At 46.3% G+C, this 21,716-nt stretch overlaps 1 protein-coding gene across 1 annotated transcript; it reads left to right on the forward strand.

Annotated features, from left to right (window-relative positions):
- The first annotated feature begins 11,696 nt into the window (after window positions 1–11,696).
- LOC119652181 lies at window positions 11,697–19,248 on the forward strand. The gene is made up of 4 exons (XM_038056125.1): window positions 11,697–11,940; window positions 12,001–12,122; window positions 17,169–17,219; window positions 17,288–19,248. Exon 4 carries the CDS (start codon window positions 17,302–17,304, stop codon window positions 19,246–19,248), a length of 1,947 nt encoding a protein of 648 aa, XP_037912053.1. The 5' UTR covers window positions 11,697–11,940; window positions 12,001–12,122; window positions 17,169–17,219; window positions 17,288–17,301.
- The last annotated feature ends 2,468 nt before the right edge of the window (window positions 19,249–21,716 follow it).

Consider the following 21,716-nt stretch of genomic DNA (forward strand, 5'->3'; position numbering starts at 1 on the left):
ATTTGGTTCACTTTTTGGTAAAGGGCAGCAATGTCTGAAGCATACGACGACAAATACTGGTAGGGGTGCGTCTTGCTCAGGGAATGCCAAAAGTCTAGTTTCCACCAGCCAATTTTTCCATGGTCTTGAACGCCTGTCTCTAGAGACCATGCAATCAGGCAGCAGTCTTTGGTCTCGACCCAGACACTAAACGTTAAGAATTGATTGATGTTGAGTGAGGTTGGGCAAGAAACGACGGTAGAAATTTAACATGCCCAAGAACCTTTTCAGATTCTGAACTGACGGAGAACTGGAAGTGAGAGCTGGTAATCACACGCGCTTTAAATGGATCCCGTTGGATACCTTCGGGGTTATCAGGTAGCCGAGAAATCTCAACTGCGATTGTAGGGATGTACATTTCTCATAGTTGAAGTCGAATACTAGACCGGCCTTGACAAAAAACGCTGAAAAATGCACTCGAGGTGGTCGAAATGCTAGGACTTAGAAGAAAACGCGACCGGAACATCATCCAAATAAACGAAACAAAATTGGAGATTTCAAAGCGGAGGGTGCCCCGCATTGCACAGTCCAAAAGTTGTCGTAGTGAACACCAAGAGTACGGAAGATGTGCATATTGGAATATCAGGAATCTGATTATATGCGTCGACTAAGTTTAAGGTCGAGAAAATACCGTCAGTTTGCGATAGAGTCCCAAGTGTCGTAGATGAGTGGATTAGGGTATCGGTCTAGAGTCGTCTGGGCGTCTAGAGGTCTCTAATCGTCACAAGGTCTCTATTCGCCATAGGGTTTTGAAATCAACTGTTGTGGCGAAGACCAACAGCTGTCTGAAGGTCTGCAAATACCCTACTCAAGAAGTTCTTTAAACTCTGTCTGCACAACTGCCAGTTCCTGTGGTGGTAATGAACGTACTTTAGAAAAGAACGGAGCAATGGACATACTTTAGGAAAAGGGAGTCAGTAACGTTGATGTATTGAACATCGTGCTTAACTGGCCTACAGAGATAGTGAGGTTGCGATATTTTTGAGGAAATGCAAAATCGATGGAAAGAGTGCTGGGCGGGCAGATTGGGATTTTTCCTGATGATCAAAGGGGTGCTCAGAGGTGGCGGCGAGGAAGATGTGGCGGCAACCCTATCGGCCAAATCAAAACCAAGTGGCCGAGGAGAATCTCCATAGTGGTGGCACCGGGAGACGCTGTAATCACTTTGGTTTGCCGGCCGTGATTCAGTAGGCGAATGCTCCAAAGGCCTAATCAGGGCGATCAGACCCCAGTCTGCATGGGGACTCATCTGAAGTGGCAAATTGGTCACGAAACCTTACCAGAGGTATACTGGTACCATGGGAACAGGGAAAGCCCCTGGACTCACATACTTCGGGTGAACTCCTGTTGTATGTGAGGACAGCTCGGTTATTTGCGGTTGGCCCCCCTAGTGGGAGTTTCATGGTGGTTGTGGTTATGCTCAAGCGAGAAGAGACCTTCGGGCCTCGACGTGGTGTTGCGTATCAACATGGGTGCCGTACTCCATAGTTCGGTAGAGATTTAGGTAATTCTTGCATCCACCAGTATGAATGCTAAGCCATGCACTTGGTATAGACTGGTACCGTTGTTGCTTGTCTCAGCGGGGCTCTGATTGTGGTCACAAAATCAATCCGTGTCTTAAGAGGGCCGTAGGATTAAGTCTCACGACAGGTGCCTACGTAAAACACCATGGGCTTCACTGATGATCAAAGGGAGATTGTGGAGTAAAAGAGTGTTTTGTTGTACAGATCAAGTAGCAATCCATAGTGCCGTCGATCGACGAGGAATTTGCTTGCAAGGTTTGAGGTGTTAATCTGTGAATGTGGGATGTGGGAAGAAGTGAAATTTCAGCACCTGTACCAACAAGGTAGTGACTACGGCTCAAGGGGCCGTAAATTGTCAGGCGAAATTATGCTGCATTTTGTATAACAAGTCTAGTTTCTTGTCGAAAACGGTATTTTTCATGATCTTTTCCGCAAACGTTCTGTGGTACCAGAACGCTCAGACAACTGTCGGGGGTCCCTACGACCTAATACCCGACCACCCTTTTCGGGACGCGAGTCTAGACGGTCCTACGAATGCACAGCACTGACTAACTTCGTCAATTTAAAAACGGTGGCTGTTCTCGCTGCAACTATCTGTTGCAGCTGGGCTACCTGGTTTAATGTGCTGCGCGACAACTATGGATCGCATGTGGGCCTCATGAATTTTATCGGTAATCGGGCCCAATATGTTCAGAGACCACGAATCCGCACAGGTCAAGATGACTGTATGCACTCCGGAAATCTCTGCTGCTACAAAGACTATAGCAGCTCGGTGCCCACTTTGTCACGACCTAACTGCTTTGTCCCGCGCAGCAGTGGACTTGACACACCTAGTGTTAGCTTTGTAAGTAAGTGATTTAGTTTAGCTGTTTTACTGACAGAAAGGCGTTGAATATAGGAGCAGTTCTCGAGCACTTCGGAGACAAATTGAATTGTCTTCTCATCCCGTCTAGTGCGTGGTTGTATCGCGTGGTATCCATTGTCACGCTGGTTAAAACAAACTATACCTCGAGGTGGCGGAACTATGTTGTCGGGCTCCTTCTCTAAAAAACTGGCATTCGTACTCCTACTGTAGTTGATGAGAGCCCTGCCTCGGTTTTCGCTGTGCACATTTAATGACGAAGCGACACAACCAACAAAGAGGGGGGGGGGGGGTCAAACGACTTCCAGGAGGAAGAAGAGTTGGAAAGGACGGAGAAAACTACTATGTGTAGTCTTTTGCGGCGTTTTTATTTTTATTTTCTGGTCAGAATCTCAGCAGATGCCGGATTTTACCTAATACTAGCACCAAGTGCCAAGAAATTAGGCTCGGACGATCTTACTTACTTAAGAGATAGAGGGTCGTTGGTGGTGTTGGCGGTGATAGGTTAGAGGGAGAATTGGTCGAGAACTCCCTGCAACATGCAAAATGGAGTATTTCTGCATGGTTTGGACCAGACTACGTGAGAGTCCCAGGACATCAAGGGAAATCGTGAGCGATTTAGGTACAATACCTGTAGCTGACAGTATTATGGGAACTACAACGACCTGCTCGAGACGTCAAATTTCTTTGATTTCCCGGGCCAATTACTCATAGTTCACCTTCTTCTACACGTATTTCAGCTCAATATTGCTATTATGGGGGACAGCAACATCAATAATATACGCGGAGCGACCCGTCTTGTCAACTAACAGCACGTCAGGCTTGTTGTGCGATCAGTTAGAACTTGCTAATCCCAATGCATACTTTAAGCAGAACTTATATCGGTAACCGGACATGTTCCGGTGATCAGCCTGGAAGGTTTTGATGGACCACCTTGCATACAATATAATGCTTGTTATCAACCCGTTCTTTCACAATGAGTTTTTTATATGCTTGAATGGCGACCACGCCGTCCTGAATGGCACACATAAATCCCTCCGTTTCAGCAAAGAGCTCCCCGGCACACAGCCATCTGTTCGACAATTGTCTGCCAAAGACAATTCATGTATTCACCGTGCATTGCCTTCGACTTGCATTCATCGATCCGCTCTTAGTCCGACTTCACCTCACTCAGAGGATTGAAAGATCCTCCTCCTTCAAGTTGAGTGGAGTTAGCCTACAGTCTGCCTGACAAACATCCGCATGCAAGGGAATCCTGTTTCTTCGATGTCACGAGGCAGATTCGTCCGCTTCATGGAAGAATTGGGTAATGCATTCAGAATTTGTGTTCAGATGGCTCAAGTGATTAGAGTGCTGGGCTGTCGTGGCGGAATGTCGCAGTTCAAATGTGGCAGAGAAATTTGTTATCGTTTTTATTTTTTCCCGGGAGATGCGATTTCAGCACTAGCTTCACATGTTGCAGGAGTTCGGAAAGTAGAGCATCCCTCAGATCACCAACTCGATCATGGGTTCTCTTCCTAGGCACTTGCAGAAGTTTATTTCCGTTATAACTTATATGTGGAGGTCACCAACGACATGTCCGGTATGCGGCTTGTGATGACCTTTGCGGATGGCTTGGATTCGACATCTGTCCTATTCAAATTCCATTCGAACATTACGTCTAAACATGTCTATTATTTACAACAGACTTCTACGGTGGTCATCAGTACCAACATTCAACTTGATGTCATCTAAGTACATCAAGTGTGTCATCTCATCTCATATCATTCAGTAGTTATTAAAGGGGGTTCAGTGCCGGGCAAACCCCAGCCCATTGTTTCGCTTCTTCCATCCACTTTGTTGATTTCACTTCCAACTCCCCACAACAATCATGCGACCTTCTTTGTTCTTTCTTCTCTTCCCTTAACCATTGTATCCTCTATGCGTCTTCTTGATCCAGACTGTTCCGAATCTCTCGCAATTCCTCTCCTCTTGCCTTCTTTAGTAGAGCTCCTTTTTGGTAATCCCGACACCAATGTCGGACCTGATCCCGATAGGCTTCCCAAATGTTTCCTTGTTAATTGTAAATAACACATTTACCTCCCTTTGTGTATTATCTTCAACAAAAGTTTAGAAGAATGGTACTTTCCTCATCTTTTGGAAGAGGCCCTTATCATCCCTATCCTCAAGAGCGGCGATCATTCACTAGCTGTGAACTACCGTCCCATCTCTCTTCTTTCGCTTTGTTCTAAAATACTCGAGAGATACGCCTACGACTGACTGACCATGCATTTCGGTTACTTCATTGTGAAAGAACAGCATAGTTTCATGAAATACCGATGTACTGCTTCAAACCTTTTGGTCTTGACCTACATTGATGCTAAATGCCTTAATTCCCGACAGGAGGTACATGCTATTTATACTGATTTCACCTTTGATACCGTTAACTACAATGTTCTCCTCTCCAAACTGTATCCACTCCCCCTTCAAACATCTCCTCACTTTCCTCCTACCTACCATGACATTCCTCCAGAGTTTCTTTTCATAGATACTCATCCCCTTCCTTTTCTTCCTCCACTGGTGTTCCTCAAGGTTCCATACTTGGCCTCCTACTATTCCTGTTTTTCATCAATGACCTCCCCTCCATCTTAACTTGTCCGTGTTTGCTGTACGCTGACAACCTTAAATTATTTACCTAAGTTTCGTCTTCGCTGTACTGTGCTCTCTGGAAGTCCAACCTTGATACTTTGGTCTGTAGGTGGTCAGTTAACAGGCTGACACTGTACGTCAGCAAATGTAACTGGATGTGCTGTTCATTTAAACCCTTCCCAACACCCTTTAAAATAATTAAGATTTGCTCTTTTCTATTCCCTAGTGATATTTATTAAGTTTGCAAAGACCGATATCGACAATCGCTAGAAACACCACAAAATTTCACTTATATCCTTTCCCTACTCTTTTGACAAACAACCCCTTTCACTACTGACCTCCTTTCAAAACCTGGGTGTAATCTTCCATAAATAATTGAAACGCAGTTCCCACTTTAACACTTTTCAACTCCCTTGTCAGAAACATGCTTAAATATTGCTGTGTAGTCTGGTCCCACTTACGCCGGACCCTCTTTTTCACAAAGAACCTTCCCCGGGGACTATCTGCCACGGCTCCGCACCCTCGATTTCCCTTCCCTTTAACAACGCCGTATCTTCTTTGATATCTTTATCCTTTCCAAACTTTGTAATTGCCTGATGGACTGCTCGGAAATGAGGATATCCGCGATCGATATGGGGTGGTACCGATCGCAGAAAAATTTCGAGAGAGCCGTCTTCGATGGTGTGGTCACGTAATTAGAGCTAACGAGGATTCACTCGCTAAGATTGGTCTGAACATCAGTTGTTTACCAGTCGATGGTAAGCAACCAAAATGCTGGCCGAAACAACGGTGGCTCGATACGATCCAGATCAGGTATCTGATAAAAATAAATCCCCTGATCATAACGAGCTGAAAAAAAAGAAGATACAAATGTAGGACATCGATTAGCCAGGTAGGCGGGACGCTCTCAAAGGCCTAGGCGTAATCGATATAGAAGCTAAAGAGATTTCTTTGACCTCTAGTTGCCTGTCCTAAAATTCCCGAGTCGATAATGAGTTGCTCTTTACAACCCTTTGATCCGACTCGGCAGCCCATTTTTTCCTCGGACAGAATGTAATTGATCTTGACCCTTCCAATAATAATGGGTGTTACGAATTTATAGATGGTTGGGAAGCAAGTAATTGGTCTGGTGTCTGCGAGGTTCTACACAACGTCCTTTTCAGGGATAAGGTAGGAAATCCCCACAGTCAGGAAAAGTGGAAATTCCTTAAAGCGACTAATGACCTAGTTGGGGCCCTTCATCTAGATCTAGATCAGGGCCCTTCAATTCTTCAAGCTATTTATAATTCGTTATACCTCCTCTTCGGCAACTTTCGCAAAATTCAAGCCAGTCATAATAGCATGGCGGTTGTCTGCTGACCGGATAATTCTCAAGTTCAACCCCAATATTCTTTTACTTTAGTTACTGAAAATGGTACGGCCTTTTCGCTCTGTTAGAACTCGTTGAGTGACTGTAATTGCAGGAGCGACATATCCGAACATAGTCGCGATGCAATCTTACCATTGATTTCAGGTAGAATTTTTGGAGTTGTAGGAGATGCAAAGAGCCTGGGAATATATGGTATACGCAAAGGGACGGCGAAGAAGAATGCTTCGGCAAGTACTGAAAGTATTGTCCGCAAGGCGGCGTGATGTTGTTAATGCCGCCGCTTCTGCCTCCATAGATTTATGGCCAATAGTTCCCACGATGACCTCCAGTCGAACACGTTCCGTGATAATGGTGGGGATTGTTTCGCTGCGAGTAATAAAGTGGTGCTGGTCTACGCTGCACAGTTACGTACATGTATTGCAGGAAACGGTTCGACGAATCTTTAATGCAACAAGGAGCAGTACCTGCCTTCTAATAGGAGCAGACAATAAAAAGGTTTATATCTTCAGTCGATTTCGTTGGTTGCCTACGCCAACCTGCTGAGGTAATCGGGACACATTGTGTTGAAACCATGCTCCTGGCGATCGTGGTGCCTAGACCTCGAACCACCTCGAACTGCAAGTTAGCAGTTTGGACGCCATGCTGTCCATTACATGAGCCCGACCTAGCAACCAAGTCAGATGACTCCTGCCGGTTATGCGTACCACACCTCAAAACTTTCCTTCTCCGCATTTAATGGATTTGCATTTGATACCTAAATGCCAGTTGTGGTGATAAACAGCGCCTTCAGTGAGTAATCTGCAAGGCTACAAAGTTCTTGTACTTTCCTCACTTATTCCCTTAGGCACTGCGGTGGTCTACAGTCATTCAACCTGAAACTATCCATCCCTCCTTCTTTCACAACCGGGCTTGGTACCGACTACTCCGGAGTTATTATTTTGTTTTTGTTTTTTTTTGGAGGAAATAGGTCGATTCTGGTAGAGTCCCTTTTACTGAGACAAGACTAGTTGAAATTAGGGTCGGTTTGGTACCCAGGGTTCAATGTTTGTGACCAAATCTTAACCCCTGCGACCATTCAGCCCTGGGCATGAAAATCAGACTTTGGCTTGTGATTTTGACTATTGCTTAGCTTTTCGTTTCATCTTCATCATCATCAACGGCGCAACAGCCGGTATCCGGTCTAGGCCCGCCTTAATAACGAACTCCAGACATCCCGGTTTTGCGCCGAGATCCACCAATTCGATATCCCTAAAAGCTGTCTGGCGTCCTGACCTACGCCATCGCTCCATCTTAGGCAGGGTCTGCCTCGTCTTCTTTCTCTACCATAGATATTGCCCCTATAGACTTTTCGGGTGGGATCATCCTCATCCATACGGATTAAGTGACCCACCCAACGAAACCTATTGAGGTGGATTTTATCCACAACCGGACGGTCATGGTATCGCTCATAGATTTCGTCATTGTGTAGGCTACGGAATCGTCCATCCTCATGTAGGGGAACAAAAATTCTTCGGAAGATTCTTCTTTCGAACGCGGCCAAGAGTTCGCAATTTTTCTTGCTAAGAACCCAAGTTTCCGAGGAATACATGAGGACTGGCAAGATCATAGTCTTGTATAGTGAGAGCTTTGACCCTGTGGTGAGGCGTTTCGAGCGGAACAGTCTTTGTAAGCTGAAATAGGCTCTGTTGGCTGACAACAACCGTGCGCGGATTTCATCATCGTAGTTGTTATCGGTTGTGATTTTCGACCCTAGATAGGAGAAATTGTCAATGGTCTCAAAATTGTATTCTCCTATCCTTATTCTTCTTCGTGTTTGACCAGTGCGGTTTGGTGTTGTTGGTTGATTCGTCTTCGGTGCTGACGTTAATAATAATAATAATAATCGTTGGCGCAACAATCCATAATGGATCAGGGCCTTGAAGTGTGTTAGAGCACTTCATTCAAGACCGTAACGGTACACTACAGTACACTGTAGGAGGCAATGTGGTCAGCATTGCGCTCGCCCGGGATTATTACCCTGATTTGATTCAGGTACTCATTCACAGCTGAGTCGACTGGTATCCGACGTCAAGTCACGATACAAATCCCACTGCCACCAGCGAAGTTTCAACCGCGGCCTTCCGTATTACAACCCAGTGCTCTAACCACTGAGCTATTCGGACACTGTGACGGTGCTGACGTTGCCATCATATATTTTGTCTTGCCTTCAATGATGCCCAAGATCTCGGGCCTATTGCCGCCTGCTGGATCTGGATGAAGGCAGTTTGTACGTCTCGGGTGGTTCTTCCCATGATGTCGATACCGTCAGCATAGGCCAGTAGTTGGGTGGACTTGAAGAGGATCGTACCTCTTGCATTTACCTCAGCATCACGGATCACTTTCTCGTTGTTGATGTCGAATGGTTTTGAGAGTGATCCTGCTACTTTTATCTGGCCTCGCACATTGGTCAGGGTCAGCCTAGTCAGTCTTATTAATTTCGTCGGGATACCGAATTCTCTCATGGCCGTGTACAGTTTTACCCTGGCTATGCTATCATAGGCGGCTTTAAAGTCGATGAAAAGATGGTGCAACGGTTGTCCATATTCCAACAGTTTTTCCATCGCTTGCCACAGAGAGAAAATCTGATCTGTTGCTGATTTGCCTGGAGTGAAGCCTCTTTGGTATGGGCCAATGATGTTCTGGGCGTATGGGGCTATCCGGCCTAGCAAGATAGTGGAGAATATCTTATAGATGGTACTCACCAACGTGATATCTCTATAATTGCTGTACTGTGTGATATCTCTCTTTTTATGTATGAGACAGATAATGCCTCGTTGCCAATCGTCAGGCATTGATTCGCTGTCCCATACCTTGAGCACAAGTTGATGAACCACTTGGTGTAACTGGTCGCCTCAATATTTAACCAATTCGGCTGTAATTCTATCAGCTCCTGGCGACTTATGATTTTTTAGCCAATGAATTGCACGGACTGTTTCTCTTAAATTTGGTGGTGGCAGTATTTGTCCGTCGTCTCCAGTTGGCGGGACCTCCAACTCGCCGAGGTTCTGGTTGTTCAGTAGCTCATCAAAGTACTCAACCCATCGCTCTAATCTGCCCATGCTGTCGGAAATCAGATTTCCCTCTTTGTCTCGGCAGGATGAGCATCGAGGTTTATAAGGCTTCATCCTGCTGACTTGTTGGTAAAACTTGCGTGCCTGGTGCGGTTGCTCCCTGTACTTTTCTAGTTCACAGACTTGTTGGTTCTCCCAGGCTTCCTTTTTCCGTCTGTGAAGTCGCTTCTCCGCTCGACGGAGTTCGTGATAAGTCTCTGCGCGTGCCCACGTTTTTTGAGAATGCAACATTACTCGGTACATTCATCGTCAAACCAGCCGTTCCGACTTCTTTTGCGGCTGGGGCCAAGTATGTTTGTGGCCGTATCCATGATAACGTTCTTCAGGTGATTGTGAAGATCATTTGTTGATGCTTCATCTCCAGGTCTTCTGTTGACTGCGGTTATTGCGGCATCCATTTCCCTCTTATAGGTGTCGCGGAGGGTTGTGTTGTGAATGGCTTCAGTGTTCACTCTCACCTGATTGTCAGAGGGGATAGTGATCCGAGTCTATATTGGCCCCCCTATATGTTCTGACATTCATCAAGGCTGAGAGGTGGCGGCGATCAATCAACACGTGGTCGATTTGGTTGAAAGTGGTCGCGTCTGGAGAGGTCCACGTATGTATGTGGACCGCTTTCCGCGCAAATCAGGTACTTCCAACAACCATTTCGTGTGACCCTGCTAATTGAATAGTCCGCAGTCCGTTATCATTTGTTTTTTCGTGTAAGCTATGGGAGCCAACGTATCGGCTGAATACGGGATCCTTCCCCACTTGGGTGTTAAAATCCCCAAGTATGATTTTAATATCATATCTGGGACAGGCTTCGAGGGTTCGTTCTACTGCCTCGTAGAAAGTATCCTTCTCCGACTCTGCAGTCTCCTCTGTAGGGGCGTGAACGTTTATGAGGCTTATATTTCTAAACTTGCCTCGCAAGCGCAGAGTGCATAGCCGTTCGCTTATGTTTTCAAAGCCGATAACAGCAGGTTTGATTTTTTGGCTGACTAAGAAACCTACTCCGAGCACATGGTTTACTGGATGACCACTATAATATATGATGTAGTGGCTCTTCTCCAGGAAACCGGTCCCTGTCCATCGTATCTCTTGTAACGCTGTTATATCAGTCCTATATTGGGACAGGGTATCGGCTAGCTGCTCATCAGCTTCATCTCTGTACAGGGAGCGCACGTTCCATGAGAAAATGCGCAAATCGTTATTCCGTTGTCGTTGCCGGGTCCGTCGTTTTAAAATCCGTCCAAGGCTCCTGTTGTGGCTTCGTAACAAGTTGTTTTCCATGTAGGGTTGTCAACCCTTCCCAACCCTCCAACCTGGAGGACCAGTTGGTACAATTTGTCCCGTTTTTAGGCGCGGGAGACTCGCCTTCATCCTTCTCCGTCTGCAGCTTTTCGTTAAGAAAGAGCTCTCAGCGGCCACCACGTGGAGGTGGAGATAGGGTTTGGTAGTAGAGCTGTTGGTGTTGGTTCAGCAGGCATTTCCCAGGTTTTATGCTCCATCGTGTGTACCAATCCACGTTTCGCCCTGGGACCTTTACTACCCTTTGACCACTGACATGCTGAGATATTTGCGTTCAAAGTTGAGTTCAAAGGTCGCTTCTAATAGGCTTTCATGCTCTTCGAAGTCCGTTACCCTTTTTTGTCTAAATTGCGACTATTCTATATAACCCTGGAATCCTTGAACTGTTTAAAACAAGTGGACGCTTTGATGATATACGACAGTAGATTGCAAAAGAAACGAAGCTTTCCCCTTCAGATTATAGTCGAATATTATAGCTGAAATCACTCCAAACCACGTTATGCTTTGCAGTACAAACGTCTCATAATTTCCGGGTGCATAGGCCTCCTCAAAACTGGGACATACTCTTCATCTCTTCCGAGAAATAACTGCATCAACCTGAGACTATTACATTATCGGCAATTACTTGACTCTATCGTCCCACTTGCCATTATAAGAGTTCATCCCTTCCGACTGTCCTAGTGCACAACTTTGTAAAAAGTTGAGCTTTCCAACAGTCACCCTAGGTACAACCCTTTGTATATAGAACTTAATTGCATCCCGGAAGTGTTATATTAAAATCTCATGCTCCACATAGCACTTCAGTCATTGGGAACACTCAAGTCTATCCTATCTATCGCGTGATCCCCACATCAATATCTGCATAGCAGCCATACATCATCATCCCATCGGAGCCTGGCTACAGGAGCTTCGCATCCTCACACAGCTTCCGCTCCTCAGATGAAAAGCGGAAAATATTTGGACTGCGGAAAATTGTGCGCATGACCTTAACATGTCAAAACAGAATAAATGTCCTGGGATAATAGCATCCTCGTAGATTTCCCATACATTTTTAACGTGACCGCTTAGAACTAGGACCAGAATGTAGTTGTGTTGCAATGGAGCCGAGTTTTGCTGGTGAAACTTAATAAAGTCATATTGGATTGGTCTTGGTTCATTGTTTTCGTAATATTGCAGTGGCACGTCATGTGGGAGCAGACACAAGGATATCAGCCTCATTGGGTCAGCGTTCAGGACGAAGATTTGTCTAAGTTCGAGTAGAGTGGCGAGGAGATAACATTTGGTGAAAGTGAGGGGAGGTAATGGTGCTTGTTGTTTATGGTCCATTTAAATATTTTCGATAAAACTAAGGAGGTGTCTGCAAACAGGTCAAATCAGGATCTGTATTTTATGTAACTGTTACGAGCTCAGTAGTTATTTTCAGTTCTTACTCAAAAATTGTCCACCCTCTCAATATAGTGCAAAAAAAATCCTCCGTATTTTGGTGTGAAATTTAGTACCCTCTTCGGAAAAGTGCTTTGAGGTTGTTAATAATTATTTAAATTGACGCTTAACCTTTCTCTGTGGAAGGATGAGGTGTGGGTAATTAGGTAAAAGGTTACTCCCCCATGGGATTAATCTCGAACGCGCATAAAAAGTTATGTGTTTTTTGTGTGTTCGTATCTTGTATCTTAGCATGTGTAACGAGTGTTTCTGATGTTTTCGGTTTTATTGCTGAGATATTTAACTTTTTATATCCTTTCTGGGAAAGCGACTTATAATGATGGTTCATAAGAATATCGGTCAAGACTCTCCAGAGATATTGAACGGCTCTTTCAGACTAGAGAGTTTCAGGACATCTAGGAAAGTTGTAAAGTGTGAAAGGATATGCAGTTGGGGAAAAATTCAGCTCATCAACTAATAAGTTAGCCAGTCAGTTAAGGCTAGGCAGAATGCCCGCAGTGTTTCTGCATATCCTTTTGGTTTTCATTTCATTATCAGGTACCAAGAGTACTGCAACAGAATTGAATCTATATACCTTAAAAAGATAGGACGTTCGTGTTTCTGAGCTAAAGCGGGCGAACGTAGGATTCGCACCCATTTAAAACTACTCCCTAGTCCCGCGGTACTGTCAATTAGGTATTACTTCGCCGGGTGAGTTTCCCTTTAGGCACTTCCTATTCTTTGAGTTTTTTTCGGGAAGCTTAGCCAATGAAACACCATAGCTCTGGATCCTCTCGTACATCGCCACTTTCAGGACAATTTAGTGAATCATCCAGCGTGAAGCGATGCAGATACTGCCTGTAGTGCCTATCGTGCTCCGTGAGGAACTGGGTAACATGGTAGCGGGTTTCCTCGTGTTTCCAGTCAAGTCATACTCTAATATTGGGAATGAACCTGTGCATCTACCGACCAGTCATTAAACGAAGTTCACCTGTTATCGTCTCTGAAAGCTGCAACCGCCTCCGCTCATACAGGCGACGCGTAAAACAGAATAGATCACCCCACTCCGGCTAAAAAGATACTGCGACAATGTTCCTGCCTTCGCGTCTTCGTTAAAAACTCGTAGTTTTTTTTTCAGAATGTCGGTCGACAACAAAGACGCGGCAGGTCCATTGGACCCGCAAGTGACCGCCCTCGTCGTGCGCGTTCCTCCGTTTTGGCGGCGGAACCCGGAACTGTGGTTTGTGCATTTGGAAGCACAGTTCCAGATGTCCGGGATCACAGCGGACGCGAGCCGCTTCAATTACGCGGTCGGCCTGGACGAGGAGTCCATTCTTCTGGTGTCCGACGTGGTGAAGTGGGCATCGTACTCGCTGCTGAAGACTGAGTTGATCAGGCGCCTGTCGGCAAGCGAGTCGGCAAAAGTAGACCACTTGCTGGCGGGTTTAACATTGGGAGATCGAACTCCCAGCCAATTGGGTGGGAGCAAGATCGGTGACGACCTAATCAAGTCACTCTGACTGCGTCGGCTCCCGGAGGGCACCCAGGCGGTCCTCACTTGCGTCTCCGGTTCCTTGGAGGAACTGGTAGTTGCGGCCGGCAAGGTGCATGAAGTGCACATACGCCCGACCATAGCGCCGTTCAACCGCCGTTGGACGAGGTGGACGACTTGAGGCGCGAGATAGCCGCCTTAACAGCCAGTGTGGCCGAAATGCGGGCGTCGCTGGACGCTCAGCGTTCGGGCGCCAGATCGTGAGCTCGCTCGCGGTCTGCCACTCGAAAAGGGCATTCGGGTAGCAGGTCGTCAGGACAGCCTACGGAGCAAAGCATTTGCGCTCCCGTGTAAATTCGCGCCTACCGCAAAAAAACTGGGTTCGCGGGGGGTCCTGGCGACGGCCACCCAGAACGCAACGCCACGTCGCCTAACTATTTTCGACCCCCTCAGCAGGCGCAACTACCTCGTGGATACTGGTGCGGAGGTTTCGGTTCTTCCCCTACCTCGGCACCATCGACTTTTTCCAGAACCGCTCAAACTGGCGGCAGCAAATTCCTCCCGCATCAACACATAGGGGTATAGGCAAGTGGACGTGAGTCTTGGCTTGCGTAGGACGTTTCAGTAGCGTTTCATCCCCATACTAGGCGCACACTTCTTGTGTCACTATGGGTTGCTGGTGGACTTTCAAAATAAGTCTCTTATAGATCCCACGACCAACCTTAATTCGTCGGGCCAAATGGCATCTCACCCAGACAATAATCTTTCCGTGCTTTTAGAAGACATTACCGACTTTTGTGTTCGTACACTTCTCCAAAAGTTCAGCCAGATTACTACCGAGTGTAGTCTCTCAAAACCGGTGAAGTACAATGTGCAGCACTCCATTAATACTACTGGTTCCCTGATCTTCTCGAAGGTGCGTCCTCTTCCACCCCAGAAACTGGCTATTGCGCGGAAAGAATTTGAACAACTTGTTCAACAGGGTATCTGCAGGCCCTCAAACAACTGTTGGTCTTCCCCACTGCATATGGTCCCTAAGCCAAACAGCGAATGACGCCCCTGTGGGGATTACAGAAGGTTAAATGCACAGACTGTTCCTGACCGATATCCAATTCCACTCATCCACGACTTTGGGCATCACCTCGCGAATTGTCGCATCTTTTCGACCTTGGACTTAGCCAATTCTTATCATCAAATCCCTGCAGCTCCAGAAGATATACCAAAGACGGCAATATGCACACCCTTTGGACTTTCGAGTTCACCCAGTTCACTTTCGGATTGTGCTATGCGGCGCAAACCTTTCAAAGGTTCATTCACTCAGTTCTGCGAAACCTCGATTTCTGTTTCGTATAGTTGGATGATGTTTTGTTCGCTCCTTCCACTGAGTCTGAGCACTTAGCCCATCTCGAGTGCATTTTTCAACGTCTCCTTGAGGCCGGTTTAGTCCTAAACGTTGAGAAATGTAAGTTCCTTCAAAAACAAGTGAGATTCCTCCATACAGCCCGACCCAGACAAGGTGCAAGAGATTACAAGCTTCCCGCATCCGAAGACATTGAAGGAGTTGAGGAGGTTCTTCGGCATGCTAAACTTCTACCGTCGTTTCGTGCCCAAGGCCGCCCAACACAAGTCCGCTTTGAACGCGTATTTGTCTGGCCCCAAAGCTAAGGACACACGAGAGATCGTGTGGTCTGAAGAGGCTATCCGCACGTTTGACAAATCGCGTCAACAAGTGGCCGACGTTACACTCTTGGCATTTCCTTTGCAAGATGCACCCCTAGCCGTTTTTGTTGATGCCTCTGACATCGCAGTAGGTGCTGCTCTTCACCAAAAGATGGATCAAGTCTGGCAGCCGTTGAGCTTCTTATCTAGGCAGTTGAACCCCGCTCAACTGAATTACAGTAACTACGATCGCGAACTGCTCGCCGCATACCTGTCCATCCAATACTTCCGTTTCTCCCTAGAAGGCAGGCCGTTCACAGTGTTCACGGACCAGAAACCTTTCACGTATGCTTTGAAACAAAAGCCCGACAAAGCGTCCCCTAGTCAGTTTCGACACCTGAGCTTTATAAGCCAGTTTACGTCAGACATCCAGCACGTGTCCGGTAAGGACAACATAGTTGCTGACGCTTAGTCTCGTGTCTCTGAGGTTAACATCCCCGCCTCACAGGAGGATGACGCAGCACTTCAGAGCCTCAAATCCAACCCCAAATCCGAATTTCGGGAGTTGCCCATTTTTGGCTCGAACCTCTCTCTCTGCTGCGAAGACTCGGAAAAGGGACCTCGGTCATACATTCCGGCCACCTTTCGCAAGGAAATGTTCCACGCGGTTCACGACTTAGCGCATCCAGGCATCAGGACAATAAATCGGCTAGTCACCGACAAATACTTCTGGCCCTCTATGAACAAGGATGTCAATTCCTGGGCCAGAGAGTGTATCGCATGCCAGAAGTGTAAAGTCTTCAGGCATGTAAGGTGGTTCCACACGATACACCTCGACATAGTAGGGCCTTTGCGAGACTCGCACGGTTACAAGTATTGTCTCACAATCATCGACAGGTTTACGCGGTGGCCTGAGGCAATACCTCTGAAAGACATTACGGCGCAATCCTGTCCCGAAGCCCTTTGTCGAGAGTGGATACCTCGCTTTGGCGTCCCTGCAGTGGTCATCACTGACCAGGGAATGCAATTTCAGTCCACCCTTTTCTCGGAGTTAGGCAAACTCCTAGGGTTTTAAACGCCAGCGGACTACTGCATACCACCCGCAATCCAATGGGATGCTAGAACGTTGGTATCGGACGCTGAAAGCCGCCATTATGGCACGCGACGATCCGTCCTGGACTCAAGTTTTGCCTCTCGTCCTACTCGGCCTACGTACAACCCGCCGAGGAATTTGCTTTCAGCCCCGCGGAGCTGGTAGACGGGGAGAATCCGAGACTTCCAAGCGATCCGGTCTTCGACAAGAGATCGGGTCTCACAGAGTCGGGGTTAGTGCGTCTGCTGAGGGACAATCTCCGACGCATCAAAGCCACACCACCCACCCGACACTCGTCTGCACCTGTCAGTGCGCCCAAGGAACTGGACACGTGCACGCACGTCTTGGTCAGGACGGATGCCGTCCGGAAGTCGCTGCAGCCTCCATATGAGGGCCCGTACCGCGTTCTCGAGCGGGGAGAACGTTTCTTCCAGCTCGAGATCGAGGGACGCAAAAAGGCGGTCTCTCTGTCCAGGCTGAAACCCGTGTGCGCCCCGAGGCAATGAATTAATAGGTAAAAACCTGAAGGTTGTCTCCCATTCGTGATGGAGGCTGTGGTACCTAATTGGAATCGAATTTAGAGCCCTTTTGACCTTCAAGATTGACTGACGCTTGATAAATTTTATTGTTGAAATTTTTATTGTTGAAAGTAACCAAACGTTGATATCTTTTTTTCAGGTGGATGACACTTAAAATAAATGTTGATCAGCGATTCGACAATGATTAAAGGTAAGGACTTCGCTTCAGTTATGCTGGACGAATTTTGTATCTAATCATGTGTTTGTTTCCTTCGACAGAAAACTAGTTAACAATGGTGAAGCGTCGTAGCAACGTGAAACGCGACGTTATCAAATATACTTTTTTCTTCTCGATCGCTTGCTTATTCGTCTACACATTTATCGGCTACAAATATGGAACTCGATTTTTCCAGATACAAAGAACCAGTTCAGATGAATACGTAGTCCTAAGGAATAACAACACTAGCGAAACATTTTTTATCAACACTCTAGGTTGTAAAATGCCCACATTCGGGGCCATAGATACTAGCACGGTGAGGAACTCACTGCACCCGATGCCAAGAATTGAATGCCAAAATCCACTATTTATCTCGAATCGAAGTAATCTAGTTTCAACCATTAGAACTAACGATTTATCTAAATTTTACAATATAACGGATGTTGACCAAGTAAGCTGCGATTACGCGGAAATAAAGAGAAGGGACGACAACTCGAACAGGATATCCGACCGAAGTTTCGCAATAGAGTTGCGCAACATAACCCAAGTTAACAGTGAATTCATTAGAGTAGAGTGTAAGGTTGCCGAAAATAAGATTTTTTACAAGGACTTTCAGTTATTCGCTCCTGTGAAATATAGCCCCGAAGGAAGCCCGTTCAGTGAAGGTAGGGTCTCTGTGCTGGTGATTGGACTCAGCACCCTATCAAGATTGAGCTTTCATCGCGACATGCCGCTTACCTCGAAGGCTCTGCTTGACGAGTTGGGTGGTATCGAACTTCTGGGGTATAACAAAGTAGGCGAGGATGCGTACGCCAATATGGTTCCCGCACTCACAGGCTTGGATACCAATGAACTCAGTGGGGCGTGTTTGCCCAATGGAATAAACTCAACTTATGATAGATGTCCGTTCATATGGAGACGATTTCGGGATAGAAAATTCCAAACTGTGTTCGCTGAAAACATTGCTCGCCATGGTTTGTTCAATTCTGGTCGACAAGGATTCAATGCGACGCCTACGGATTATTACCTCAGACCAATAATGCTAGAAATGGAGAAAGCTAATGTGCACAACAAAAAAGCGGGCATGAATATGTGCTTGGGAAGCCATAGACCGTCAGACATTCTGTTGGAGTACCTGGAGAAATTAGTCCCTAATTTCTTGAAGGATTATTTTTTCTCCTTCTTCTGGCTTAGTAGTGTGAACCATCATTTTCTCAGTATGCCTGCCCTTATTGATGAGGACATGCGGGACCTGATTATGCTTTTGAATAGAACCGGTGTGCTCAACACTACGATCGTGTTCTTCATGAGCGATCGTGGCTCGAAAGCTAGCTCCCAGAAGACTTATCAAGGAATAATGGAGGAACGCCTTCCACTTCTGCTGGTGCTTCTACCTCAGTGGTTCAACATAACTTACCCCCTAGCGGCGTTCAATCTAAAACAAAACGCAAAGAAACTCACATCACATTTTGATTTGCACGCAACCCTTGTGGATTTGTTAAACCTGAAATCCCTTTCATCGTACAATATCCGAAGAAGGTCCAGCGAATTCCTGGATGGAGATTCATTGCCGCGTGGGATCAGTTTATTCTTAAATATCCCGAATACAAGGAACTGTGAGAAAGCTGGAATAGCAAGCATTTTCTGCACTTGCTACAAAAGACGGAAGATAGTAACCAATGACGCTAGAGTGCAGAGGGTGGCGCGGTTTATTGTTCATCATATTAACAAGATGTTGAATCCGTATCCGCAATGTCGGTCTTTGTATTTGAATTCGATCTTTGAGGCGAGCATTGGATCCTCGGAATCAAATGTGCTGAGGGAACCAGATTGGAATGTCCTGGCGGATATCACGACCAGATTGCAGACGAAACCTGGATTTGCGGAATACCAAGCAACAGTTCGGGTTTTCAATGAACAAATGAATTTGACGGGGACAATTCGATTGGTAAACTCTTATCCGAGGCAGGGCTATTGTATTGATGATTATGCAATAAAGATGTTTTGTTACTGTGAGAAATAAGGAGATGGAGTTATGAGGTTTTATTGTATTACTTATCTTTGAGAAATAATCTTATTCGTAAGTACCTACCTAATATAAAGACGACTTGATGACGGTTTTGTCCAGGGCAGAAGCAACTCTTCAGATACTCTGTTCTGGGATCAGAGTGCGACCAAAGTGCCTACAAGAAGTCATTCGCTCCACCGAACCAGAAATACGTTACGTTTTAGGATGAAAGAGTGCTGATCCCACCATCCAGTTAATGGCGCGCGTAGTAACGAAATCGCGAAGCTAACGCTCTACTTACTTAATCATCGCGCGGCCTTCCTTTTTTTTTGAGGAGGTAGCAATCTTCAAAGAACACTGGGCTGGATACGTTAGTGTGTAGAACTTTTATTCACTAAAACCACCCCCGACTCCGCCCCTGTCCAGTGGAGCCACTAGAACGTATTACATCACGAGGCGGAGTTAGCTCATTCAAACTTGGTATCCTTTTTGTATTCGCGGTGCTCATAACAATGGTTTTCTCGTTCCCTCCGGCCTTCTCTGGATAGATCCGATCACGGATTTGTTCGCATCCCAGTCCTCCTGGTGTTCTAGCGTTCTTCGTACTAGATTTTCTGGTACTAGCAACTCTCCTATGTAGGTTCCTCCTTTCTTTCACGAATCTTGGACAGTGGAAGAATACTTATGCTGGGCATTTTTGGGCAGTTTAATCCTGTACAGGTACTGCCGATATTTTCTAAGCCGTGTGAGAAACTGAGTAAGATTATGATTGATCTCACCGTACCATCTCTCCAACCGTTTCTTGATGACAGGGATCAGCCTATGTGTCCATCGATCTTTTCCCGAGTGTTCCTTCCTCTTGCAACGACCCCCAAACTGGGGTCGCATAGAGTACGATCGAGCTTACCACCGTGGCTATGAGCAACCTAGAGGTATACCGTGGTCTTCCCACGTCTGGCATCATTTTTGCTAGGGTCATACCATACTTGCGGTGGATGCTTTATCGCAAACATGCTGGACTCCCAAATATTAAATAGCTGGCTTGGAAGTGATGATATGATTCCCAAGTTGAATACGGACATAATTTCTTCTACGGCATTTGGTGATGATAACCACTCCAGTTTTTCCTACGCACCGGTGAGACTAAGATTCTCCAGTTAACTCTTAACAGCACTGGCTGCTTTACATAAGTATAACTCAGCATCTTTGAGGCGCTTTGCGGCTCCAACCAATGCTATATCGTCGTTGTAACCCACCACCATGTCTTCTCCCGAACTAGAAGATTAAGTAGATCGTTCTACATGATTTTTTATGATAGTGGGCTCAGTACGGAGTCCTGTGAGCCCCCCGTGTTTCCAGAGACTTTCTTATAAAGTTCCAGTTGGTCGAATTGAATGTATTCGCCCACGTCCAGAGGTTCACAGACAAGTCAGTAACCATTTTGATAATATTCATGGTTGATCTGGCTTTTCGGAACCCGTACTGCCAATCTGAAAGGCCGGCTCTCGACGACCGGCAATAATCTATCGTAAATTTTCCACTCCAACATTTTTCCCATAATGGCTAGAGTACCTTCGCCAGTAGAAGGATGTTTCACCTGGAGGTTTACCAGTCTTAGGCAATAGTACCAGCTTTTGCCGATTCCATGATGAAGGAAAGATCCCTTCGGACATGTACGCTTTGAATAACTCCATAAACATTTTCGGTCTACATTTCACGGCAAGCTTAGGGGCCTTATTCGGTATGCCGTCAAGACTCAGGGTACCGTAGATTTTAAGCAGCTCGTCTCTAGTGACTGCCTCACGTCCACGATCACTACTTCGCAATATTTGCTGGTACAACTCCTTCCGTGAATTGCATTTTCGAGCAAAGCATGGAATCTGCCTTTACGGAATCCATACTGTTGATATGATCCTCCTATAGAAGGATTGTTTACCTGGAGGTTTACTAGCCTTAGACAGCAATACCAGCTTCTGTCGTTGATGCAGGAAAGATCCCCTCAGATATGTTACGTTCTTCACACAACTCCGCAAACATATCTGGTCTACATTTCACGGCAAGCTTGGGGGCTTTATTCGGTATGCCGTCCAGACCCAAGGGGCTGTAGATTTCTAGCAGCTCCTCTCTGGTGACTTCCCGAATCGGCGTCACATGCAGACGTCGCTGGAAGGTGCTTGTACTCCCCTCTTGCTGGGGAAATAACTTCTGGTTGATTTTCAAAAAGAGGGTAGGGCATGTGATCTGGCGAGATGAACGACCTTTGAATTGTCCAGCCTCGATTTTATAGGCGCTATCCCACGGGTCTATGTAAGCCTGCGAACCGAGCTCCTTAGAACATTCAGGCTCACTGCGGGCTCCTTTTGTTCCTGTTCAATCCTGACTTGGAGGCAAGTCGATCGAATGTGTGGTCAGTTCTTATAGTGGGGAATGAGCATCCCCTAGGATGCGCCACATACTTTGGCGATGCTCCATCCGTGGAGGTA

The sequence above is a fragment of the Hermetia illucens genome, chromosome 3 (assembly GCF_905115235.1).
Source record: "Hermetia illucens chromosome 3, iHerIll2.2.curated.20191125, whole genome shotgun sequence".
Lineage (NCBI taxonomy): Eukaryota > Metazoa > Arthropoda > Insecta > Diptera > Stratiomyidae > Hermetia > Hermetia illucens.

What these genes read in the sequence shown, in the direction of transcription:
- LOC119652181 (XM_038056125.1), top strand. Translation starts at nt 17,302, where the DNA reads ATGGTGAAGCGTCGTAGCAACGTGAAACGCGACGTTATCAAATATACT.